Raw genomic sequence first — 27072 nt, 5'->3', positions numbered from 1 at the left:
GGCGGGGGCGCGGCGCGGCGGCTGCCCCGGCCCGGGGCCGCTCCCCACCGCCCGTCGGAAGTGAGGTGGCGGCGGAGGGCGGGGCGTGGGCCGGAAGCGAGCGGGGCCGGGCTGCGGGCGGCGAGGAGCCGGTGGCGGAGCGCAGGGCGGGGGCGCCGGGCAGGTCCGTCTGTCGGCGGGGGGCCGGCGCAGCCCGGCGGGGCGGGCGGGGGCGCGGGGCCGGGCGGCGCTGGGGGCCGGGCGCGCTGCGCCACCGCGGGCGGGCCGGGCCCGGGGTTCGGGCGAGCCCTGCGGCAAACGCCCACGGGCCGGGGAGGGTCGCTGCCGCTCCCTGCTGCCCACGGCGGGGCTGAGGTCCGTGCGGCTGCGCCGGGCCTCGGCAGCGGGTGACACCGAGCGGGGTCGGCCGGGCCTGACCCGCACCCTCAGCGCCGCGGGGGCCTCCGGGGGCTGGGACCGCACTGCCTCGGCTGCGGCGAGGCTGCTCCGGCCCCGGGCAGGGCTGAGGGTGCCCCCGGAGCGGTGGCAGCTGCTTCTTGCGGCTCACTAGAGGGAGAAAGCGCCGGTCAACCGCGCCGCGTTTGTCTGATCGGTACTTGCTTTGCTTTCTCTTCTGCGAGGAGCTTACTTGAGTGTCACCTTGTTTATTAGGCTAAATGTAAGCGCATGACAGCGCCAGTAGTCACTCCTGTTGTTCTAACCTAGGAAAGCCAAAAGAACCAAGGAAGAACTTTTTTAGACAGGTTATTTTAACATTAACAGGGTCATTAGAAAAAAAATGTCTTGGTGAGTCTCTTTTCAGGTAAAACAAGCAAAGTTTCAGTTTGTGTCTGTTTATGCACAGTTCATTTATAGATTTCATTCATTCATAGTTACATTTCAAATACAAATTTTATTTATTTAGAAATATAAAATAAAGTTGCTTGGAAAGATGTCCTGAATTCATTTTCTGAGCTCTTGAGTTTCCAAAAGAAACTGTTTTAACAAACCATAAATTTTGAGAGCTGTCATTCAAACTTTGGTGCAACTCTTCCATCAGTTACACTTCCTTGTCTTCTGATTCTCTCTGCGCAGCAGCAGCAGCTGAGGTTTTTTTGTTTGGTGGATTTGTGGTGGCATTCTTTACCAGTCTATAAGTAGGATTTTGTGGTTGGCATTTCATTTTCTCTCCAGTAATTTAATTAGAATTTTGACATGCTGCGATGTGAAAAATCTCATTCTGATAATGTTCATCTGGATGAAAATTTTCAGCTTTTTCCATTGTGGTTGCCCTGTCACTGAGAATTACTACCAAAAGCAGCCTTAAAACAACCTTGTTTTTATTCTGTAACCCAACAAAAGAATTAGAGTAAAATTTTAAGAGCAAAGTAATTAATATTTATTTTCATCTAATCTTTAAATTATATTTTACGTAAAATGTGCCTTATTTTTAATGGCAAGTGTGGAAGGGAGCTATTCTAGTGAATACTACATTCACTTTCTTTTTCCAAACAGTTTGCATGCTTCCAGTAGACTTTTTAAATTGGTGTTGCTTCCTGTTGGCTCGTCACTAAGTTAGCTGCTGAAGTTAGAAAGCACTGTGCCCTAGTCTTGTTAGAGACGTGTTTGTTCATAAATAAACAGCTTCTGTTCTGTTTATGAAAACAAGTTTATCTCACTCTTTGAGTAAGATGCTGTCTTGCAGCACTTCTGTCTTGCTGCTGCCAAAAGCGAGAGCCTTTGCTTTGTGATGTCCTCTGTTGTAAGAGTTTTTCAAGATCTCTCAATATATTAGCAGAGTATACTAAAGCAGCAGAAAAATATTCTTCTTTTGTTTTCCTAGATTTCTTTTCTTCCGTTTTAGTGAGTAAAATTACTGTAAAGACTTCTGATGAGTGCTGCAATTCACACAAGGTAGGAGCCACTTGGGATGGACTGGCACTCCACCCTTGAGGTGTAGTCATTATTTATTTCTTATGTGACCAAGCCTGTGATTTATCTAGGCCTGCACATTGTCTCTTAAAATTATGGGATTCTTTCCTAAAATTTAGTTAAGCCAGTCAAAGTTCCTCTTTCCCCTATATTGCTATATCCTCTTTTGCTATGGGGCATATAGTTCACATAGGACAATTTTATCATCTGACTTGCTTATGGAAGAACATATAAAGCTGTTACATACATGTGGCATATTTATGTAGATGTATCTGGTACGTCTAGGGAACTGAATGCACATTAGTTCTTGAGGCTTAGCTTGTGTAGCACTAGGTCACTCTTGCAGCATCACAGTGTTAAGGCTATGTCTGGATTTTAAATAGTCAAGTGTAACTCAGTCATCCTTGAAAATTACTGTTAAATTTATCAGCAATCCAAAACAGAACAGCTTGGAGCAATTGTGCTCTGCTGAGATAAAACATGGAAGTTGTGATTTGAGCAAGTGTGGAATGCTTCTTATTTATTGCACAAAAAGGAATGGAGAACTATTTAAGTTATTAGTTTGTTGCTGACTGGTTTCTGTAGCTGATGAACTAATTTGATAACACTTAGAGGCTCTTATTTTTGTGCTGGAAAATCCCTATTGTGAGCTCTTAGTAGATGTGAGATACAGTTTGGTATCATGTTTAGATATAGAATGGTTGTCTTTGGTATGTGTGAACTCCAGAAATTGGAGCAGGGAGGGAAAGGAAAACCTGGTCATGTTAAAAACAAAGGCTTTTTACACATCTCTTTCCTTTCAGCATCTCAAGAAGAAAGGCCCATTTTGTGTGGAAATAAGTGATTCCCAGAGGACTGTCCCAATGACAGAGCTGTCTGCGCATTTACCCCAGTTTCAGCATGGGCAGCTGACAGAAAACTTCCCTGATACCCACCTCAGCAACACTGTATGTAACAAACAATTTTAGTACCTGGTAGCAGTTCAATGGGGATGAATAGTTTGTTGGGATTCATTTTACCTTTCTGAACTGTTGTGGTGATAAGCAGTGCCAAAAGAAATATCCTGCAAAATATCTGATGTTCTAAACTCATTTTTATGTACAGATAAGACCTCCCTGAGTTTAAAGTGGTGTTGGAGTGACCAAGCAATCAAGGAAAAACAACAAAAAAAAAGGTCAAACACTGGTATCAAACACTGACACTTGTAGTATTTAGTGAGCTCTCTTGATCTGCCTGGCTATGCTCTGCTTGGTTCACAGGTTTCTCAGTCACAGAGTTAATTTTAGTCTAGGGAGAGCTTGAAGCCTGGGTTTTGTTACTGCTATTGCTGGAGGACTGTTCCTGTGCAGAAAGAACAGCTCTGTGTTGTCTTGTGAATAATTCTCAAGGTGCTCTCGTGGTTCTTGAGGTTTTGGGGGAGGAGGAACTCAAAACCTGAAATTTTCTATGGTTGTTTTGAAAGAGCTAAGTGCGCACTTGTTGCTAAAACTGTACCATTGTACCGTATGCATTTTGGAAAAATCAGGTTTAGGTGATCTACTGGGGTGTGGTGCTCAGGCCCTTAGGCTTGTCACACTGTTCTTTGTTCCTGCTATAGCTCTTGAATATCAGGTTTCCTTGTGGCACGGAAATGCTCTTGTGAGGCTGGGCCACTTGTAGACATGTCTGTAGCAGTAATTCAACAGAATATTCTGATTCCTGTTTCAAGTCTTCTATACAATCAGCAGTTTAAATAGAATTTGGAAAAATCCTAAGATAAGCATTGTGCTATATCAGTAAAAATATAAAACATTTGAAAAATTAAAACAGAAAAATGGGTATTTTCCTACTGTGTCCTTTCTCCTTTTTCTTCAGAGGGAATGAAAAAGGTTTCTTTTCCTCTTGGACAGGTGAGAGATTAATTTTTATCGAACACTTCTGCCAGATTAAAAAGGCAGAGCTCAGTGATAAGATGTGGGCTTACCACCCTTACGGATAACGTGGTGATGCTCCTTACCAGCAAAGGGTTCTGTGTTCTTCTCACTAACAGACTGTACTGATGAATAACTGCTACCTGCACTTTTCTTTCCATGTTTAGTAACCATAGTTTTCATACCAAGTTGTAATGATGTTTCTCCCCTTTACACATCTATATTTTTGTACACCTATGAAAGTTCTTCCCTGCTTAAGTGTACTAGCTTCTGTGGCTAACAAGTCATCATGTGAAAGCACTGAGTGCTATAATTTGCCATCTCTTCCTCTAGTCACACACACAGAGTTCAACCCAATCTTCAATATCTGCCCCTGCAAAATGGCCTTTTAACATCAGTGGTATGTGTGAGAACTGATGAAGTCCATGCCCGCTGCCAGGTGTGGTGGTCTGCTCCTCATGGATAAATCTGAATTTAATAGCTAAAACTTCTTATCAAATATGCTGTGTTTTAATCTCTTGCTTCAGGGACATTGGTCTGGGTTTACTATTAACTATTTTCCTGATAGGAAAAGAAGCCACTATAATTTGCTTTTGATATTGTTTATTCACGTGAAAGCGCGTAGTTCATAACTTACATTTGCTTACGGTGTTACAACAGGTGTTACTGACTTTTTAGCTTCAGAGTTTTCACTTTTAACTATGTCTGAGGAAAGTGAAGAGTCTGTTCCTTTGCTTCCACTTCAGCAAGAGTCCATGGCCTCTGCTCTGTTTAATACTGATCAGGTAGGATATAAGTGCACTTTGTTCTTTTAAGCAGCGGGGCACGCGCATGTCACATTTAGCTGCACTTCAGTAGCCTGAAAGGACAACTTATTTTCTAGCTTTAAGTGCAAATGGGAGAATAACTTGTGTAACTCTTGCTGCTAATCTGGTTTTCATGCACTGTGTTTTAGTACGTAAAGGCCTTTTTCGATTGCATCTTTGTTCCTAACTAGAGAAGGAAGTAAAATGACACACGTTTGTCTAATTTCTTCAGTTTTCCTCTTTGTGTTTGATATAACAGGATTTTGTAGTGGTGTGCTACTTGATCAGGCTTTTCCTTTGGATGTTTGTGTTTGCTCTGTGAAGCTTTAGGTTTTTAATTTATTTCAATATATTTCTGTTCCAGAGATGGGGTAAGTGCTCCCTCATGCAAGACTTATTACAGCCGAGAAAAAGCGACACATTTGGCAAGTGTGCAGAAACCTAAGTACTCGGTCTGCTCTGCTTGTGCAGACTTCCAAGGCTCTGTTCACCTTGTTACTTATGATCATCTTAGGCAGTTTATTTAGATGGTTAAATAAATTGTTGTCTTGTTGTAGATTGAGAAAAATGGAATATTTTACTATCAAAGTGAAAAATGTTACATTTCTGCTGTAGTCTGTACAGAAATAAGTTTAGTTGTAGGCAGCATTTCAGATTAATTAAACAGGATCTCTTTATTTGCATTCTCCCATATTCCTGCTTCTATCTGACTTCCAATAAATTCAGTTGTGTGAGGACCTTATGCTAAATGCCAATTGATTTATAATAAATTTTTCACTTAGTAAGAAATGATTTTTTAACCCAGCATCTTTTTCAGGATGTATTTCAAGTTACTGATACTAAATTCAAACTAAGGTTAAAATCATGTTGTGTCCTAGTTTTAATTGTTTAGTTTAAGCAATTTTAGTTTGGGGTTTTTTCTTCTCTTACATTCCACTTCCTTATAGAAAAATGAAACTGATTTTCTTAGAAGACAGATCTTGAAACCCTGCTGAGCTTGATCCTGAGGATACCACAAAAAAAAAAAAAGGAAGGAATAGGCAGATCATTTGGTGCTTATTGTTACTTTGTACTGCTTTGTAAAAGCAGATTTTTCATGAGTTAGGAAGTTGTAAAGCTTCAACCAGGGCTTTTGCAATGTTGGTATTTACAGTTCAAAGTCCAGGGACTTGTGCTCCTTAATCACTTAAATGCTTTTAAAAACTCCTCTGTGAGTTCCTGAGTGTGTACTTATCTTCTCTTTTCTGAGGGTGGGGCTGGGAAAAATCTGTGGAGAGACTCTAAAATTATTATTGATTTATCAAAAAACTACAGTGAATTAATGAGATTCAAGTCAGCAGTTATGTTTGGAAATACTACTTAGATCAGGTAATTAGACTTCAACATTGGACATATAAGGAAAAAACTACTTGAGTAGGAATACTTAAGGAAAAAATCATTAGGTTATTTTCAGTTCCCTGTCTTATGTCCAGATCAATTTTATGAAAACTGAGTGACATTTTAAAGGTATTGTAAAAGGTATCATCCTTCAGTTTACTGTGCATTTTAATCTAATGCTGCTTTAGTGCACTTAGTCAAACAGAATTGTTCTGCAGGAAGTAATTCAGAAGAAATGAGATTAATTTTCTAGGAAATCAAAAATATTTTTTTATCTCCTACATTAAACCTCTTGAATTTGAACAGTACAGCACTGATTTTGGATGTGGTAATACACTAAAAAAATGAGTGGTCTGTATCAACTGTCACATTTTAGTGCTTGTTTAGAGTGCCTGGTAATGGTTTTATTTCTTTGTAGTCCAGAAAAGGTAAGGCACAGATCATTCTCCTGTTGTGTTCTCTGTATGTGCACACAACGTACAAAAGGTGAATGCCTTCTGCTCAGGGTGCTTCTTGAGGAGGGCACAAAAGATTGGTGACACCAGGAGCCTGGAGCGCAGGCCTGATCGTTCACTAATAGGTGATGTTCCCACTTCGTGCTTTTGCTTCCATTGGAAGTTTACCACTGTCTTGGTATTTGAATTATACACTTGATATTTCATGTATTATACCCTTCATCTTTCAGTATTAGCAAGGGTGGGAAGCTCTTTCTTATTTGTGATCAGAGTGGTGGAATTTCTTCAGTATCAGTGAAGAGATGTGGCAGTAGATTCCTTGGGAAAGGAGAAAATTTTTGTGCTTAACTTACTATGCTGAAACTTAGGGATCAAATAGCAGTCTAAAGACTGAGAATTTATTTCTGATCAACTGAGTTTGATCACCATTTCTGTCATTCTTACTAAAAATATTAGAACAACATACCTCATGAAAATCCATTTTAATATATATTCTACTTAGTATACAGTAAAGGAAGTAGACATTTTATTTGGGATTTTCATGAAGAGGGGATCATAAACGTCTGTTTGGCATTATTCTTAAGGGTCATACAGTTCATTCTTGTCAAGCTACAGGCATTCTACTGTCATGCATCCCTTTACCAACTGTAGTTTGAACCAAGGGAAAAAAATGCCTTTATTCACCTTTTGAAATTGTGTTTAAATGAAAGGTGACACAGACTCTTAGATCAACCAGCCTACTTTTGACTGTTGGTGTTTTTTATGTAAATGTTTCTAACATGACCCTGTGCTCCCATTCTTTTAATAACTGTGATGCAGTTAATAATTACTGTTTAAATCCCTGCTGTAGCAAGTGTTCTTGGCAGTAAATATCTTACATGTTTCTTCCTCAGGGTCATTAGCTTAAAGTACAAGCAGACATTTGTGGAGAGATGCTGAGGAACCTGGTGTTTATGTATTGCAGAATGACAACAGTGAAAGACGTCGCCATGATACCAGTGAGCGCAGAAGGAATGACAATGCCGAGTCTGAGACCAATGGGCAGGCGCAGAACAACATCCAGCAGGTGGTGGAGCAAGATGAGGAAGAAGACGAAGAGCTGACACTGAAATATGGGGCAAAACATGTGATTATGCTGTTTGTGCCTGTCACGCTTTGCATGGTGGTTGTTGTTGCAACTATCAAGTCTGTCAGCTTTTATACACGCAAGGATGGACAGCTGTATGTATCAGTATTTTCCCCTATCTTTTTAGTGGACTTAGATAATTTTCTTTAAACTCCCAATTCTTTTGGCGTCTGATTCAAGCAGTGAACTTCCTCTTGTCTCTGTTTTCCCTTTCTCCAGTCCAAAGACAGTTTTTTTTCATTCCTTCCATAAACCAGACTCTTCCTTTTTGGTACTCTTGACATTTGTTGTTTGTCTGGTGATCAGTGGGGTTAATATCTTGGTTGTTACTGCTTGATTCAAATCCTAGTCCTCATTTTAATACTTTCCCATGCTGTGTGGTATTTATCAAATAAAGTTCATCTTGAGCCAAAGCCATTTCACTTATACTGTGCTAGAATAAGAGAGTTTTGGAAAAGGAACGAAACTACTAGTGTAAATGAAATAACATATATGCCGTGTTGTGGTTTGCCCATGCTGTTTGATAAAGAAATTCAGATGCAAGGGGAATATAACTTCAAGAGGTTCACATCTGGTGAAGTTATAAAAACTTTCCTGGCAGATGTTTCTGTAGAAATTTTGGGGATTTTGGTAAAATATTAATGTTGCCAAAACCCCACAATTACAGTGAATGCTGATTTGAGAGATAATGGACAAAGGAGGAACACTCAGCCTGTCAGAAACTGCAGCAAGTCATAGAATCACAGAATGTTAAAGAGTTGGAACAGACCTTCATGGTCAGTCTAAATGTTCCACTGTGCAAACATTCAGACAAAATGATTCAAAGTGTGTTTGGCTTTGAAATGTTTGTATAACATAAGCATGTCCTAAAATGTTTCAATGGAACACTAAGTTCTTCTTCGCTCTAGAAGCTGCTGATCAAAGAATTTTCTGGTTTTTTGGATTTTATTTCTGATAAGTGTTTTCTCCGTCTTGCCTTCTCACCCCACAATGAAGTAGATGCCCCAGGAGATTGTATTTCTTTAGGAAAGAGTGAGGTGAGGCCATAGGTTGTTTTGTTGAAATCTCAGGGGAGCCTTTCCTGAAACATCCGTAGGTGAAATTCCAACTGCAATGGCCAGCACATGAGTGTGATAGCATGGGAGAGTGGCAGTGACACACAGCGTGGGAGTAGCCATGTCAAACTGCAGGCAGCTGTGGGCTTTATCTGCTTTACAAAGCAGAGAAGAGTATTAATGTAAGAATGTAGGAAAGGCAAGTCTTCTAAGGAATTCAAGTATGCCTAATGTGATATTCTGCCACCTTTCAAGTTTTGTGTTACTAGAAAATAGATGTGTTTTTATGGCTCAGAATTGAAAGATTACTGCAATTTTGTTTGATGTTGGCCTGACATACCAGAAACATCTGTGTATTCAGTGTCATTTCAGTTGACTTTTTGTTTTTGTAGCATCTACACACCTTTCACAGAAGAAACAGAGACAGTAGGACAGAGAGCCCTGAATTCTATTCTTAATGCAGCCATCATGATCAGTGTTATCATTGTCATGACCATCCTCCTGGTTGTACTTTACAAATATAGGTGCTACAAGGTAAGTAGTTGTGCTAGGTTTTTTTTTTTTATTAGTACAGAGTATGTAGAGAATGGAACAAAATTAAGGTTTATCAAGGAGGAGTGAGTGAAAGAATTGCTGATTTAATTCACCGTTTCAGTTTTGTGGCTTCTGTTCATTTGGCACAAAGCAGGGCAAAGGCCCGGTGCTGTCACTGCTATCTGTTCTGTCAGTTAGAAATAGGGTGACATTGCTTTCTATTCTTTTGAAATGTTCATGCACTGAAATCTTTCTGTGGTCAAGAAATACAAAGGACAGGCTTGGTCCTATTTGAGGGCTCCCCTCTCCCACCCTGTCACCAGTACAGAGGTCTCCCATCAGTGTGTGTGGCTGTACACACCAGGCAGTATTTGTACAGCCAACACAAGGTCTCTAAGGCTCTTTGTGACAGGCTTCAATCATGTAATGGTGTCATCTAGGCAAGTCCAGGCTTAGCATAATTAATTGCAGTGCCACCTACATGGGAGGAGTGGTCCATGAAAACTCCTGGTTTGTTTTGGCCTTAATGATCCATTTCACAAGCTTAACCTAATAAAACTTCTCAGTATGCAGCCAGGGCCTTGAATCTGTTTCACAATTGTAAAACATGTGGTGGGATTAAAAGGTTTGCTGCATTTAATTTTATTTTCAAGAGGGAACAGTGGTTTTGGTCTTCATATCTGTGGATGAAACCCCTTTACAAATTGCCTGTGGAGCGACAGTGGAAATACATTGTGAAATACTGATTTAACGTATGGACCTTCACTTTTATCATAGTGTGGTGTTACACCTGAACTGACAAAGTGTTCTTGTTAAACTGGCAATTCTCTTCATTCTAATGAAGTCAAATAAATACTGTGCTTTAACTAGGTTCCTTAGTAGCCACTTGGTTCTCCTCAGGTGCTGAGGGCAAAAACTAAGTTTTGCTGAGCTTTTCGCATTTCTGGTTTCCTTCTTAACTTTTTAAAGCTCAGCATATTTTCCCTACACAAATAATTGTTCTACTAAAAAATAGAATTATTAGATACCAGAAATTTCCTGTTGTTATATTTTATGCAAATTACTCTAAATAATTAACTTTTTTTCAATTTCTTGTCAGAGTATTTCTATGCTGCTATATCAGAATGCTGTGAAATGTAGTTACCTGTCAATTGAGTTCTATTTTACCTGCATATGTAGATTGTAGCCCAGATTATGGGGAATAGAATTTATACTGAAACAACATTAGGTCTCTGGTAGTGATAATTTGCTTATCCTCACTAGATTTTTATCTGAAAACTCTTTTGAAGAAAGGAAACTTGAAAAGCTTCTGGAAAGCTACTTCAGCTTCACTATTGTTAGTTTCTTGTGGTTGTCGTGTACATGAAATGTTAGGCATGATCCTGATTCTAGCTCCTCAATCTAACCAGAAACAGCATCTTTGAAAGGGTTTATTTGATTTTAATTTATTATTCTCTGCATTCTCCATTGTTTCAGCCTACCTAACCAAAGTCTGACTGCTGTAGCTCATTTTAATTCACTGCATCCTGCAGCCCATCCTTAATTTTTATTCGAGTTGTAGCAAGTAAAGCCAAATTTTTACCAGCAATCAATTAGTGTCAAAGTTGTTGTTAAACGAAGAATGAAAATTCTTTAATATGAAGGCAAATTCTTTAATGTTGTTGTACTCTGCTATGAAAACAGCAAGCAAAACTTACAAGAAGTACTTTGGAAAAGTCACTTGTAAGAAAAGAGACTGGTGATCTGGAAAATGCTATAGTAAATGAGATGCACACTGAGAATAAAGCAAACATCTGTGTGTAAAATTCTAAGATCTGTGGACAGTAGTTATGCAAGGTGTGTGTAGAAGTTTGCTCTACTATGGCCTTGTTGTTTGACACTATCACTGTTTTTTTAGGATGAAACATTATTATTCACTTTATTTTCTTAAGTGATAGGAGTTTAAGAGCTTACAAGTAGAAGTCATGAGACAGTTTTCTTTGCTGTTTTCTTAAAGTAGTTTCAACTGATTTTACAGAGGAATAAAGTTACTCTTGTTAGATCCCTACTCAGTAGCTTTACAAGTTGTTGGAAATTTTGGTTCTGTTTCAGTCAATACACACCGATATTCACCTTTGGAAAGGTTCTTTGTCCCACTTGCTGTGTGTGGTGACAGTTTGAAATACTGAGACAGATACTTCAGCAGTTTTCCTACAGTATCTTTACAGGCACTGTGCTTATTGCACGTGGGAATTTCTTAAGTCTTTTTGAGAGCATACTAGCAAAAGCCAGTCTTTGAAATTAAGACGTTAAATGACCAACCGGTTATTAGGTTGAAAGTTAAATTTGAACCACTTTTGAGAAGCAGTGGGAAGGAGGAGAATGAATGTTTCAAAAATGGCCGAAAATTTTAAAAATGCATATGAAAAATTTAGCATTAGACTCAGTGTATTAAATTACAAATTGTAATGACTGGATTCTTAATTTTTCAGAAAGTCCTGGTTGCATCACTTAAGTGTGATTCCTTTAGTGTTTGTACATACCCATTTTTAAGTTAACTTTTGCTAAGTATTTCAAGAACATAAGATGCATTCTACTACACATCTTTAAGAAGAAGACAAAGACATAACACAGTTTTTAACAGCTTCTGAATATTTTAATCTGGTGTACATATATAGCAAATGTAGCCAGATAATATTTCACTGATTGTGTCTGTTCAGAGCAGGATTCCTTATGTAGCTTTGATTTTTAGATTATTGCTTCTGACAGATTGTTTACTTGTAGTACTGGGTCAAGTTTTATAAAAGAGATTCTGTGCTGGGACTTTGACACATGTTCAGTCTGAGTTAAGAGATGTTAAGAGATTATTGGAGTTAAAGGAGTCTTCGATTGTGCTTTTTTCACTTTGCACAAGAAATACTAGCAGAGTGCACTTCTGTCAATGCAAGGTCTAAGTGCTTGTCATTTCCAGCTTTAAATCTTTGAGTGTTCCTCCTGAGTACAACACTGAACTGTTCTTTATTGACTTGTTGGACATGTAAATCTGCTTTCATATCAAAATTAGGGATTATGTCTATAGATGATTGATAGAGACTATAGAAATTTTTATATAGTCATTCATCGATGATCTTCCAACTGAATCAGCACTGAAGGTTTTTCTGGGTTCCAGCATTTAGTTCTATAACTGCATTCTGAAAATGATTTGAAGTCAGAGCAGCACAAAAGTGAATCATGTTTTCCATCTGTGTTCATGCTGGATGATTCTACTGTGTTCTAATGCCACTGGTATCAAAATGGTCTAAAAATACGTAAACGGTAGTTTTCAATAGAGCTAAAGAACATCTGAAAGTTCACAAAGCACTTAAAATTCATAAGTGTAAAGTGAAATACACCAGTGTGCATAGACTAAACATGAATATAGCACCAACCAAAGAGAGAGATATCTTAAATAATTTTCTTGTTTTAAACGAAAGGAAAAATAACCTTTAAAGCATTTTAATAGATGCTAAATTTAAAATAACAAGTCTAAAAAATCTGTATTGATATCTTCTCCAGGTGATCCATGGTTGGCTTATCATTTCTTCTCTTTTGCTGCTTTTCTTTTTCTCATTCATCTACTTGGGGTAAGTGAACTAAACCATTAATACGCTATTTTTCATGGATCACTTTATGTATGTATTTATTTTAGAACTAGGCCTTGAATCTTAAGAGGAATGGCAGGGAGTAAGCTATTGCAATAAAATTCTTAGTTTTGTATAGGCTGATAGAGTACACATAGAGAGTGATTTATGGGTTTATAGTGCATCTGATTAGTTACAGAAGCTAATCTTTACCTAATCCATCACATGCATCACCAGAATAAGCACATCTTGCTTATCAGAATATCTTGGGAGGAGCTTGTTCTGCTGGCATGCCTTCTGATAACTTAATTTTTCATTGACATATGACTCAAGGGCAGTTGTTTACATCATGACTTTGATTGTTAGCAGTATATGCAAAGACTGTGTGGAAGTGGTGGAAGAGAGTCAGCTGAAAAGAATCTACTATCTCACCAAAATACATTCAGCACTTTTCTTCTCAAATTTGGAAGCATCCCCTTGTCCAGACATCAAGAAAATCTGGCCAAAATACTCAGTATTGTCTAAAATGAGCAACCTCCTGAGGGTTTGTAACTAGAGTTATGTCATGAAATTATTATATTCTGTATGTTTTTATGCCACTTGATGACAAATCCTTCTCTTTGAAGAACCTTATTTAATTTGGTCTCTAGAAGGAGAATGTGGTCTTCCCTTCAGTCACCGATTTTTGCTAAAAGTGATCTGCCGTGTCTTCTGTGGTCAGTAGTTTCTCTAACCCTAAAAATGACCTTTCAAATACAAGGCAATTCTTTCATCTGTCTCTCCTGCCTTACAGCAGTGTGGGCTTCCTTTTGCCAGAGGTTCAGAGAGTGAGGGAGTTTGTAAACCAATTATACATGATGGCAGTAAGGGACATCCTGTTAACCCTGTACTCTCAAAGGTCAACTGACAGCTGCAGAAGACAGGTTTCCTGGAGGAAAGTATTATGCAAATTAGAGGGTTCTTAGTGGCTTGATGAGTTGGGAGCAGCAGATTCTGCAAAAAGCCATCACAACCATTTCTTTCCTGAGTCAGCGGAAATCGCCTCTGACTTGGTGATGACATTTGTCTATTTTGGGTTTGAATCTTATTGAAATTCATAATTAGTTTATAGTATTTGGTGTGGCAGGGACATGGTTCATCCAAAAAGAAGGCTTTTTACTTCAGTGTTTATGGGGAATAATAGAATAAACATGTATAATTGAAGTTATCACAGGTAGCATGTAAGTAGAGAGAGATCCTTGCATGCCTTTAAAGATCCATTATAACTTCACAAGTTCTGATTATTCTGATTTTGCAGTAATGTCCTTTCCTGTCAGTTTCTCCTTTGAATGAGAAGAAAATAGAATATTAGGAGAATTTTCAAAAAAGCAAAAGAGTTGGTGTGAAGCAAACACTGGTAAAATTAATCCTTTTGTGAAGAGTAGTTAAGGACTAATTGGACAAAGAGTTCTACATTTATGCCACTACCCTGAACATAAAAATTTTTAAAAAGGTATTCTGAACTTTGCATCTGTAATTTGTTTCCAATGTTTCAAGCAAATGCAGTCTATATTATTTTTGGTTTTTTTAGTGAGGTTTTTAAGACATATAATGTTGCCATGGACTACATTACGGTGGCACTCATGATCTGGAACTTCGGTGTTGTGGGAATGATTTGTATCCATTGGAAGGGTCCTCTTCGGCTCCAGCAGGCATATCTCATTATGATAAGCGCTCTCATGGCCTTGGTGTTCATTAAGTACCTTCCTGAATGGACTGCGTGGCTTATCCTGGCTGTCATTTCAGTGTATGGTAAGTTTGGGGCAAGGCACAGTAACAGGTCCTATGGTGAGAATTTCTTTTATTCCCTGACTTTTTGACTTGTCTGACTAGACCTTAAAAAAAAAGTGTGTGTGTGTGTCACCCAAAGTAGCAGATAAGGTGATTACAGACTTCACAAATAAGATCATGATCCTAAACTGAGATTAGTTCCCTGCAACTGAGGGCTTTGTATTACTGTATGATCCCATCTTCCTTCATGTTTTCTGGACTCTCTAGATTCTTTGGGGAGGAGAACTGAAGTACTTCAACAGAGGAGGAGATGAGAGAGACCCATTTTGATCTTTCTTATGAAGGTGGAGAACTTCCAGCTTCTCATTTTCCCCAAGAATCTTTGGAAACCCTTGTACATTCAGAATTTAGGAGCTTGTTGTTTCTGTACAGTCCCATACAAATACAGATCTGCCCAGCCTGTGAATTGCTCAAATTTGTGGACATAGAAACAACAACCTGATCCATACCTGGTAATATAGTGAGAAAGAAAGAAGGAAGGATTAAGAGCAGTTTGCATTGCTCAAAGTCATTTTATATTTAGAAGGACGTGGTTGTGAGATCTGTGTTGTTGGTGCTTTTTTTTTATTATTCACTGTAGTTGTCGCATACTCTTTTTCAGAATGATGGCTGAGAGACCTAGATGTAGTTTTTCCATAAAGCTTTAGGGGGCACTGAGCACTTGGTAAGAAGATGACTGTATCCTAAATACTGATTTAATTCCAGGCAAGACTAAAATTCAGTTACTTAGGCAGAATTGAAACATTACAGCTATGTGAAAATGTGCTCTTAATTTAAATATTTTTGGAAGCCATGTAAGTGTGCTGAATGTGTGGTCTCAAAGTCACTGATCATGATAAAGGCTGAGAATCTGTCCAGATGTAAGTGCTAAGTATCTAGGGGTTGATAAGATTTGATTAGCTCTTGCACATCAGTGTACTCCTTAAGTGTCCTCTTTCTTCAGGGAGAGGAAAATTGTCTCTTGTGTGTATGCTCATGGATCACAAAGCACATTAGGAAAAACTTCAACTCGAACAAATCTGAGTGCTCCAAGCATTCAGCCTTTATTCAGTAATAGCAAAACAAAATTACTCCAGATCAGCTTCCAGGACCATGATGTGGTTGTTTTGAGTACAGGGGATGTAAATTTTCAAAGCCTGTGACCCCACACCAAGAATTCTTTCCTTGAGTGGGACCAGCAGTGGTGCCAGGGCAGTTGGCTCAGGTGCAGAAGGCCTGCTCTGAGCAGTGCTCAGCTCCTGACACATCAGCTGTTCTTTTCAGTGTCAGATTTAGTTTCAAGTTAATTTAAAGACATATGGTGAGTGGACGAGTGCAAAAGGCAGTAGCAATGTTGGAGCTCTCTATTTCAATATGCCTGCTTCACAGGAATTAAGTAAGCCTCACCTGCTGTCTTAAAATTTCTTTTAGCATTAAACTTAGGTTACAAAAAGCTTTCCTAATAGAAGACAAGCTTGGGCATTTCCAAGATGGTACTTGAGGAGTAGCTTTCTTCAGTTATTCACGGGTCAACATATAGGCATAGGTACATTTGCAGTTGCATAATATCTTAAGTGAGGAATATAGTGTTTTAAAATTTGTATGCATATTACAGTAATATGTAAAATAGATTGCATAACTGAGAATATTAAAAAGCTTTGCTGCAGGTTACTAAATTGTGGCCATTGGCTGTCTTCAAAATCTGTCCTCAGAGTGCATTTTCTTAATTTAGGTCTCTCCAAGTGTTACAGAAAAAAAGGTAACTATGTCTGCAGGGATGTAAGATCTGTTTGCTCTTCCTTGCAGATTTGGTTGCTGTCCTGTGTCCTAAAGGTCCTCTTCGCATGTTAGTTGAAACAGCTCAAGAGAGAAATGAAACTCTCTTTCCAGCACTTATTTACTCCTGTAAGTACATTTTTTAAAAATTCTTTAAACTTGCAGTCACCCAGTCATCTGAAGCAACCTTCTCTTTTTTCTGGGTTTTAATAAAATGTTTTTCAGCTGAATTCTTGATCTGTTCACTTGGGTGTCTGTTTTCATTTCACTGTTGACTGAAAAATGTGGAACATCATCTGACAGACATTTCAGGATAAAAACCAGCATGTTTTGTTCCAAAACACAAACAGGAAGAATGGTAATAGACCTTGTTTTGGACAAAGTATTATGTCCTTAGGCTGTGAATTAAGCCTGTTCAAAGGAAGCAATTGTTTCCAGAAAATATTTACCAGCTTTCAGTCCTTAAATAACCTATGTCTTAGTGTAAAAAATGTGAGAAATTACTAGAAAGAGGCTTGTTTATGTGACTGTTTTCTCACTGGCCTGTCCTTTTTGGTAAATTGTTTCTCCCTGCAGTTGTGAAAAATAACCTGTTGAATTAAACTTGCTGTTGTGACCTGTGTATCAATTAATACATAATTCCTCTGTTTCTGAAGTTCCATGTTGCTTGTTGTAGTCTCGTGGGTAGCAGTGAAAGAGGCTGATCATAAGTGATTGTGCTGCTGGTGCTCCAGACAGGCCTGTCTGTATTTGGAAGCAGGAAGTGTGCTGCAGACTGGCCACTTCAGGGACAAGCTTACAGTGGAGAAAGGGGAGGACTTTCTTTATCTGTCACTGGTTCTTTATCTGTCACACTTGCACAGCATCAGTAAAATGTGGCATAGCTGCCTGTTACTCTGTTTTGTGAGAGGAGAGGTTGACACTGAGAACTTGAATTTAAATACACCTTTTATATGTATCAACATTTGGTTATCTCCAGATAGGAGATATTTTTTGTGATGGTGAAGGCGGAGAATAATTAACTTTGTTGTAGATACTGCCTCTGAATTGGCATAACCCTGTAAAAATGTTTAGAGACCTTTTTACTTGCAGAGAAAAGAATTGATTAATGAAAAAAAAGTAAAGAAATTGTTGATTTTTCAGAGTGAGCCTCATATGTGGAAGTAATTTGTCCAGCAACAGCTGTTACCATTTTTTTTCAAAATCTAGTAGAAATAAAATTTTATTCACCAGTTTCTGTAAATGTGTTGTTGCTGGTACTGGCTGTGTTCCAGATATTATTGTGCTTTAATGAGAGTAGAATTGCCTGTTGGAAAAGATAATTCTATCAAAAAAAAACCCATGAAAAATGAGAAATAATGGTTTGATGCTAACACTATCTCAGAATTTCATACATCTGAAGATACAATTAGATATGCTGTTGTGGTTTGGATTTTTTGATAGCAACAATGATATGGCTTGTGAACATGGCTGAGGAAGATCCAGAAGCCCAAAGGAAATCCAAAAACTCCAGTTATGATAAGCAAGGTGAGTTTTGCTTTGACAAACCTTTGTCACTTTATTGGAATACATGTTTACGGATACTTGTCTTGTAGTTTTTTAAGAGTCTTGGGTGATATAGAAGAATGAAAGCATAGAGACCTAATTAAGAATAATGTATCTGTCAAGACTTGAAAAATTGTTTACTTACTGTGCAGTTAATGTTCTTGCATTAATTTTTTCTGGGATCAGAGATGTTGGTGTTGAAATGATTCAATATAAAACTATTAACTGAGCTCAACTGCTTGTCAAATTGGGATGATACAGTATAATACCAACTCGTTTATATTTGTATGAGACAGAAATATGCCTAGCCCTTTTGGCTATGCAGGTAGTGTTTAAAACATAGAGTTTATTTGTATGTGTTACGAAAGCAGGGTGCAGTTTCTGAATTTAGCATGCTTGAAGGTGTTCATGTATATGTAACTTTGGGTAAAGTTTCCTATTTTACTAGAAAATTTAAGCTGTCAGTCAACTAAAGAAGCTAATTAAATATTAATGAGAGTTTATTCCTTGAATTGTGATCTTTGTTAGGTCACCACAGAACTTCCACTTTTATGGTGGATGTACTCCTGAATACTAGGATTTGAGTGCAAAATGTAGGTGCTGTGACTGCAGAGTGTACATTGACTCCTGATTGTTTAGGTAAATTTTAAAATCCTATGTGAGGATGTCTTATGACTGTGTGTGCCAGTGTTAGATGTTGCTAAGTATTATGGAATACCTCTTTTTATCTTGTTCTTCTATGATCTTATGTGTGGAGAGACTTGCATGTTTTAGAAGGCACATTTTTGGAGGAGTCTTAAATGCCTTTCTTCCTTTGAGCTCCGGCAAACCGGACCCAGAATGAAGATGCTGAAGCAGATGATGGTGGCTTTAGTCAGGAATGGCAGCAACAAAGGGACAACAGAATAGGACCCATTGAATCAACACCTGAATCCCGTGCTGCTGTTCAGGCTCTACCCAGTAACTCTCAAACAAGTGAAGACCCTGAAGAACGTGAGTATGGACTACTGTGTCTGAAAAGCTTACTACATCTGAAGCTATTAGCAAGCTGAAGAGATGGTCTTGCTCCTAATGAATGCTCATATGCCTCACAGGAATAATGGTGTTGCTTTTTGATAGCATTTTGTTTTGTTGCAGGAGTGAGTAGTATTGGCCAAATTGCTCTTTAGTTTGATTCACACACAAAACTTCCGTTGCATTACATGGTCAGTTGCGTTAGCCTTTGTCTTTTAATGCAGTGTTCTGCTGTGTATCACCTCTTTTGGATTTTAGACCACTGTCAGGTTTTTTATGCCTCAAGCTTAACCCATAATCCACTTGGTAGGAAGTAATATTTAAAACCTGATTGGAGACTGAAATGAATGCAGAATGCAATGGGCTTGCATCGTTTTCTCCAGCATCTTGCCAAGGTGAAATATCTTCGGAGAGTGTAAGATATCAGTACTCAGATATCTGTTTTAACAGACTCATAATTTCCAATTGGAGTTCAAGCTGCTATTAGATTTGCAAAGCTCTAAATAAATTAGGGTGTGCCTGTCTAATAAACTGCTCTCCCCATGTGATGCTGCCATATTTTAGCAGATGCAGCTGCTTCCTCTGATTATCAGGTGCTTCTCTGTTTAGAAATACAGAGACTTCTACTTTAGGAACAGTTTTAAAGTTTACTTTGTCTCAAAAGTTCAAATTCAGCATGCTGCAAATCCTTTTTGATGTCCAGAGCTTAAAAAAAATAACATTAAGATGCAAAAAATTTAGCAAAGCAGCTATTTCAGTTATTTTTTTAACTAAAACTCTCGTCTGGCCAGGCTAATAATTTTCTCCTTCCAGTATTCCTGCAGTGAGTAGTAACAATCCAGTCAGACTTGTCAGCCAGAATTACTTCACTACAAGTCTGGAGCATCCAAGATCTGTTTCAGCAGTTGAAGAGTGTTTTAGTGCTTAAGAGCTTTTCATGAATGCACTGTTCTTGGCATTTTATTGGAGGCCTGTTGAAAGAGAGTAGGGTTGTCTTTTTTCTTCTATGCATTTTCTCCCTTTTTTTCCTTTTCCTTTCCCCTTTCCCCCTGCCTTCATAATTAATCAGAAATCTACCTATGTTTGGATGTTGTTAGTTCTTCTTGGAACTCCAAAGTGGGTGTTGAGCTGGACTGTAGTGAGGTGGGGAAGTGATCAACTGGCCAAATGAAAACCACTGGTCTCCTGATGCTGGCCTTTCTTAATTAACATCTCAGCCTAAAAGCTCAGAAAGTGAATTAGCATTCAGGAAATCTTACAGTGCTTGCAGAAATAATTGAATATTGTGCTTCCAGAGTTGTTGCTAAGGTGGTAATTACTATATAAAAGAATAAGAGAGAATGAATTTTCCTAAATCTCACATCTTGGACTGAATGTGTTGAGATTTTGCCTCTGTGATATGCTCTGTACTTATACACAAGTCCTTTTAAGAACTACCTACATAAGAATTCTGTAGAAAAATCGGGAAGGCAGTAGAATATTTTGCAGTGTGTAGGTTTCTAACAAATAATACATCATCTGCAATGGAATTATTTTTTTCCCTGCCTCAGCTGGTTTAAAGGAATTTCTCTTCAGTATTCTGTTGAATATGACAAGATAACCAAAAGTGGACACCTCTTCACAAATAAAATTACAGATATCTGAGTTTGTATATACTGCATTTATATGCCCAGGAGAATAGGAGTATAGGCAAATCCTTATTAAAGGATGAATTAATTGAGTAGTGTTTCTAAAATCCATCTTGTCTCAAAGGGGTTTATCACTTGATTCTGGTGTTGTACTAATTCTGAAAATAAAATGTTATTTTTAGCAAGTCTTGTTAATAGTTTATGTTAAGATGTATTATTCTTTGATAATTACTGACGTGTATTAGTGGACTGATACTTAATGCTGCCATATGCTCACTTTGCAGGAGGAGTAAAGCTCGGTTTAGGAGACTTCATTTTCTACAGTGTCCTTGTTGGCAAAGCCTCTGCAACAGCAAGCGGGGACTGGAATACAACTTTAGCATGTTTTGTAGCCATATTAATTGTGAGTATAATGTAAAATCATAATAGGGATAGGTTCTAATGTTCATCAAGCACAAAGTTGTAACTGCTACATTTTGTCTTTGATCTTGCTTATTGAGTGGCCAGACTGAAAACTGGTGAGAACTTTAAATGTGATTTTCATTGGCTGTACATCTGTCACTAAAGCCTTTAGTTTGGGAAGACATAAAACATAACCTGGAGAATTAATATTTATATATATTTTTATATAACCTTTTGCTTGTCAGAATTCCCTAATTTCTCCCTATGTTTTTTGTGTTTTGTTTTTTTTTTCTTCCCCTCAGGGTCTGTGCCTTACACTTCTGCTTCTTGCCATCTTTAAGAAGGCCTTACCAGCTCTTCCAATCTCCATAACCTTTGGGCTAGTTTTTTACTTTGCTACAGATAACTTGGTGCAACCCTTTATGGACCAGCTAGCATTCCATCAGTTTTATATCTAGCAGACGTGATGCTGAAATGGATATTTGTAGCAAATCTGGGAGGAGGAAGAACGGTTTTCCCCTCAGTTCTCAAGTGAGACTGAAGTCAAATACTTGAGATTCCAAGGTGGAATCATTAGAACTTCCTCCGATGGTGGTTTTTGGTTTGCTTTTTTTCCCGAGACAACTGCTGCACTGGCACCATATGAGTTTTCCTGTGTGAAAGTGGCTTCTTCCTGATGGCCAGTCTAAGCCAGGTGCTGTTATATCAGAGGTCATCTGATGTACATCTCTCTGGTAAGGACCACCTGTGTGAAAATGGCTAATGCTTCCACCAGCAACGTGATCTCTCACCACAGGCTGATTGTTTTCACAGCGCTAAGGGTGCTGAGGACTTCCTTGATGTTAACAGAGGAAGCTGACAAATCACATGGAACTTGTCCCTGTAACTGCTTGAAGAGAGAGAGCCCAATCTGGACTTCTTCAGCAGTGGTATTTTGACAGTGGAGTCCCAACTGTGTAACAGGAAAGGACTTCATAGCAATTCAACAAAGGGAGAAAGTACCGTCACTCTAAGAGTGCTCCATGACTTCACAGCCTCTGTGCCTGAGCGTGTTTGGTTTAGTAAATTTAAAAGCTTTTTTTTTTTTCCCACACTGGAACTAGAGCCTCTTCTCAGTTTTAATACTTTGTTCTCGAGCATGGAGTGCACCTTCTGTACACCTCCTCCAGTTTATGTAGCTGCTTAGACTTGGACTGAATTATTTGGCAGTAGGGGACCATAAGGTCCTAAATTGGATCTTACATTTTAAAAGGTTAATAAACTACATTAAAAATCAACTTTGGGACATACTCTTTGTGCTCTTGCAAATCATTTTGCTAGAACACCATTTCAAACCCTGCATTTGAAAACAGTCACTAGCAGCATGGACTGCATCACTGGTGGATGTTCCTTCTGTTGGCGTTCTTATGAAATAAGTAGGCGTTTGCAGCAATCCCAGATGGAGTTCAGCTTGCCAGATCTAGAGATCAGAGTGCTATTAGGAGCTCTTCTATTGCATCACTGAAATTCTTGGTCATCAAAAACGTGGTTTAGAGTTCTGTTGATCTGACCTGGTCACTCAGCTGTCTAACACCTCAGACTGGCAAGGATTTTTTTTTTTTGTGCAGTATCTTTATTGGTGAGGGTACTTAAGTGAGAGATTGCTTAGTATCACTAGGGAGCAAAATTTGTGAGCCTCTTCACTTTAATTACCTCTCTCGTGAGGAATTGGTGATTGGCAAAATGAAGGACAATTCAGTGTCATTGAAAAGAAGATAGGAGATTTTGAACTTCTTATAAGAAGAGTCTGTTCAAACCTTAAAACTGCTAAACTCTGATTTCTTCTTCATTTGAAAGAACTCATTTATGAGTAATTGCTTGGAAATTAGATGGGTGAGATGAAGTTGGTTTTGCCATAAGTTCTTACCGTGTACAAGTAATGTTTTTTATTGGGAACCATAGGGAATGGATGGGCATTCTGTTTTACTTGCATCGTGATACTGGAGTCTTTGCCAAGTAGAGCAACTGTCAAAATCCTGACACTAGGTCCTTTTACCTTTTTTTCCTGGGGTTTTGTTTCAGTGCCTATAGATTCACAGGACTGAAACAGTAGAGATGCTCACCAACCATTGCCCAAGTAAAGAGAGAAGGGCTGTGATGTATAAATCTGCTTTAAGCCAAGAAAGGCTTTCTTTGATTGTCCTTGTTAATGTATGTCTTTTCCAGTATGACTTGTTAACTGTAGTGTTACCATTTATGTTTTCATAAAATACATTGTCTTGTCTCAACTAAAGTACTTTTATTCATCTCATTTGTGTGCTGATTCCTTGTGGATAGCATTAATAAACCAACTATATCAAAATTGCTTACAGTGACTTTGCAAGTCAAACTTGTTTGTATTTTCTAGCTTAAATTACTGTTCCATATTTTGTTGCAGTGAAGTCTGACCTAAAATTCTTGATGGTTGGTGAGGGTTTTAGGGATTTCTGTTGTCATTTTTTGGTTGGTTTCTGTGTTTGGGGGTTTTTTTAACAAGATTTTGAGTTGTTTTTATACCATTGTAAGTTGTCCCTTTCCTGAGCATTATAGCTAAGAAAATTCCCTCAGGTGTTTTATTGGGCATCCCAGATATAGTTCCATTGTATAGAGCAGGTTTGATAAGAGTTGACATCACTGGCATTTGGATATCTGAGCTGGCTCTCAGTTAAGGGTTGTTACTTAAATGCAGAAGTCATCTCTCTTATTTCTTTTTTGGCTTCAGTGTGCACCAGGGGAGCATTAGCTCCATTAAGTGTTGCTTTAGAATCTGTAGAAGTGTACAAAAGCCTTTTCACATACCTGAATGGGTTTTAGATGTACAACCCAAGGAAGAACTCAGAACCTTCCAACATTAAATTGCCGGTCTTCCACTTCCCAGAGCGGCTTCTGTTATTCCGAAGTGTTAATTTCTGAGCTAGTGTACAGTTACTGTGGTGGAGACTATAAAATTTGTATTCTCGGAAGCTGTTCAAGTTTGTGTTTGAATCTCAAAATAAATTTGGAAGGGAAATTGCTTTTATAGGCAGCTATATGTTAAAGTATGCTTATTACATCTTAGGTAGACCTTCAAAAACCAGATGAAATTTTCTAGATTTGCCCTCAGGCCAAATCATGGTAGCTAACATTTGAGATGAAGTCTTGCAGCTAAGGATTATCTCAGAACATAGGTCCAAATAAGGTTCAGTTGCCAGTAGGTTTTGTTTGCATTTGGGTTGTTACTACACAAGTGTAAAGGTTGTGTCACTTTTCTCTCCTTTGTCTTGAAACACTGATCTAATCTGAGGTCGTGATTCACCTTGGTTAGATTGTTGTAACTAAAAGATTTGTCATAAGTAGTCTGCATTTTTGAGAGTGTTTCTATTATTATTAAATTATGTTAATAATTTAATAATATAATAATAAAAGTATGTTAATGACAGCACATTAGACTGTAGCTCTGAAGGAACTGTGCTATAACCTGAGTAGATTCATCCCTTCTGTGCTCAGATTGACTGGTGACTGTTGTGTGACTTTTCCAGTGTTCATACTTTGAAACTGGGCTATCACAGTAGCTTTCTCTCCCCATTCAACTTACATCAGTAGGTCTCCTTCTTTGGCTAAGATTCAATTCAATATAGAAATGAGAAGACATAATAGTTTTCCTAAAATCCAGGTACTTCCATTTGTCTTTTTTTTTTTTCCCCTTCTATTGGGGGTTTAATCCAGGGCAAAGAAAGAGACCCCTGGAAGTTGGTTTTACAGCAAAGGCTTAGGATGCTGTTGTACCTGTGTACAGCTGTTATGGTTACACTCAGATTCAAATGTCATCTGTGTGAGGTGCATCCTGAAGGTGTAAGAATGTGATACAGCAACTCATTCAGGATGGTTCTGGATGGGTAGACAATGACTTCCTTGAGCCAAAAAAATCAAGGGCTGTGCTCCACCAGAATGGCTGATCTCCTCAATGTACGAAGCAGACACAGGCTCTTTCAGGCATGGGAGGCTGGTGCTTCTTGGATATGTAGATATATATCTGTACCTATTGAGATACAGATTCACATACTCTGGATCTGTAGGTGTCAACTTCTGCCATTAGTGTGGTCAAGGATTAAATATGCTGAAGTAAATTTTGGGTGGATGGTACTGTTCAACAAAACTTATCAAAATGCTTTATTCAAAAAATTACTTCTTACAATGCTGTTGAAACAAGTTTAATGGACTGTGGAACATGTCTGCACTGTGATTGCATCTCAGTGGTGACTTGGTCATTGGAAATGTTGAAACATGAACTAGAATAGAATTCTTTTACACTCAAAGCATTTGCTGTTTTCTTTTTTACAGACACTGGTTTGTACATAACCTGAATTGAATGTGAATGTTTTTTTAAACACCTTTCCGGTTCTTGATAAGATACGGTTTTGATAATTATTGCAAATTTTCCTGTATTTGTCTAATTATTAAAATAAAAGTTGCATGGATCCTGATTTGTCTTGCCTTTACTACATTATTTTAAAGCCATCACTTAAAGCTCTTGGAGGCATAAGCACTGTAGTTATTTTTATTCAACATTTAATGAGTAAGATTCCTTTCTTAAGGCATTTAAGTAGCTGCCATAATTCCTAGCAATAGAGCTTCAACTGGTGCTTGTAGAATTACTTTCTTCTAAAAGCTACTTTTGGTGTTCCTTTAAAGAGTCAGTCAAAGCTTGTTGAAAAAGCACTCGTAAGGTATAATTAAGGCACGAAAAATGAGATTATACTGAAACACCAGCTGGCACAGTGAAGATTACCAGGACGAATACATTGGATGTTCAGAAAGAAAGCACTTTATGAACAGTGTTGTGTATTGTTATTTTGGAATTGATTTCTTATCAATATGATTCACATGGAGCTTTGCAGTTTATTCATTGTTTTGGAAAAGTATTCACTGCAAAGTTCAAATTTGTTTGAGTTGACCAACTTCTATTGGAGAGGTTTTTTTGGGGGGGATGGAGTTAACCTTTGTGTCTGCATGAAAGACCTAAAGAGAGGTCCATTCTGGCAAGTGGAAAGTAAAGTTCAGGTGGTAGGAAGCCTGTGTGGATGAGCAAGGAGCTCCTGAGCCCAAACAGGACGTGGAAAAGAGGTGGAAGCAGGGGCAGGTGACCCAAACAGAGCATAGAGTTGTTTTCTAATCTTGCAGGAATAGTGTTAAGAAAGCAAAGGCCACTCTAGAATTGCATCTGGCTAGAGATGTAGAGGGGAAGAAGAAGGGAGACATTCTGCAATTATGGGAAGGCATTTTACAATTATGTAATGGCAAAAGGAAGACTTGGGAAATAAGAGTGCTCCTCTCCCCTACCGCTGCTGAGTGGGGTGGAGTACCTTGTGACAAATGACATGGAGAAGGCTGTGGTACTTGTTGCCACCTTTGCCTCAGTCTTTATTGGTGGGACTGGCTTTTAGGAATCCTCTATCACTGAGACCACAGGGAAAGTCTGGAACGAGGTAGATGATCTTGGTGGAAGAGGTCAGCTTAGGGAGCTTGCAGACAAACTGGATGTACTTAAGTGTCTGAAGCCTGACAGGTTGCATCTCTAAGTGCTAAGGTAGATGGCTGATGTCATTGCAAGGCCACTCTCAGTTGTCTTTAAAATTGTCATGACAGCTAGGAGAGCCTCCTGGAAACTGGAAAAAGAAATTTAAATCCTATCCTCAAGAGGAGCAGTAAAGAAGAATGGGGGAGCGACAGGTCATTCAGCCTTGCCCCAGTCCCTCAGAAGCTGACATGGAAAATCATGCTGGAATCATGATTTCACGTACATGAAGGACAAGAGGATGATTGGGAGTAACTAGCAGGAATTTATAAAGTGAAAATCATGCTTGAGCAACCTTTTTGCCTTCCATAATGAGCTGTCTTGCTCAATGAGGGGAGAGCAGTTGATGTTGTTTACTTGGACTCTTGTAAAGCTTTTCACACCATTTCCCATAACCTCACTTTAGACAAGCAGGTGAAGTATGGGTGAGATAAGGGGATAGTGAGAAGGACTGAAAACTGCCCCGGTGCTCAGGCCCAGAGGGCTGTGATCAGCAGCACAGCGTCCAGTTGGAGGCAGATCATTAGTGGTGTATCACAGGGCTCAGTCCTGA

At 38.7% G+C, this 27072-nt stretch overlaps 1 protein-coding gene across 5 annotated transcripts; it reads left to right on the top strand.

The window, feature by feature from the left end:
* The first annotated feature begins 61 nt into the window (after window positions 1–61).
* On the top strand, window positions 62–25428 carry PSEN1 (presenilin 1). Of its 5 annotated transcripts, none has more exons than XM_063398660.1 (13): window positions 92–163; window positions 1823–1893; window positions 2715–2858; window positions 4568–4606; window positions 7424–7680; window positions 9033–9174; window positions 12709–12776; window positions 14344–14564; window positions 16389–16487; window positions 17802–17885; window positions 18723–18896; window positions 20830–20948; window positions 21250–25428. In XM_063398660.1, the coding sequence occupies exons 3-13, from the start codon at window positions 2775–2777 to the stop codon at window positions 21403–21405; spliced, it is 1443 nt and encodes a 480-aa protein (XP_063254730.1). In that variant the 5' UTR covers window positions 92–163; window positions 1823–1893; window positions 2715–2774; the 3' UTR covers window positions 21406–25428. The 5 variants fall into 5 exon arrangements, with proteins under 5 accessions (XP_063254729.1, XP_063254731.1, XP_063254730.1 ...); XM_063398663.1 differs by having other exon boundaries at window positions 4500–4606; XM_063398662.1 differs by having other exon boundaries at window positions 4482–4606.
* The last annotated feature ends 1644 nt before the right edge of the window (window positions 25429–27072 follow it).

Source organism: Prinia subflava, chromosome 5 (genome assembly GCF_021018805.1).
Source record: "Prinia subflava isolate CZ2003 ecotype Zambia chromosome 5, Cam_Psub_1.2, whole genome shotgun sequence".
Taxonomy (NCBI): Eukaryota; Metazoa; Chordata; class Aves; order Passeriformes; family Cisticolidae; genus Prinia; species Prinia subflava.
The sequence above is the reverse complement of the archived record's forward strand: the minus strand, read 5'-3'. Positions and strand labels throughout refer to the sequence as shown.

Bases quoted from the DNA above. Each gene is read 5' to 3' on its own strand.
- PSEN1 (XM_063398659.1), top strand. From the start codon at position 2,775: ATGACAGAGCTGTCTGCGCATTTACCCCAGTTTCAGCATGGGCAGCTG. The intron at 14,565-16,388 runs GTAAGTTTGGGG...TCTTCCTTGCAG, and splicing joins GGCTGTCATTTCAGTGTATG to ATTTGGTTGCTGTCCTGTGT. The intron at 18,897-20,829 runs GTGAGTATGGAC...CTCACTTTGCAG, and splicing joins AAGTGAAGACCCTGAAGAAC to GAGGAGTAAAGCTCGGTTTA.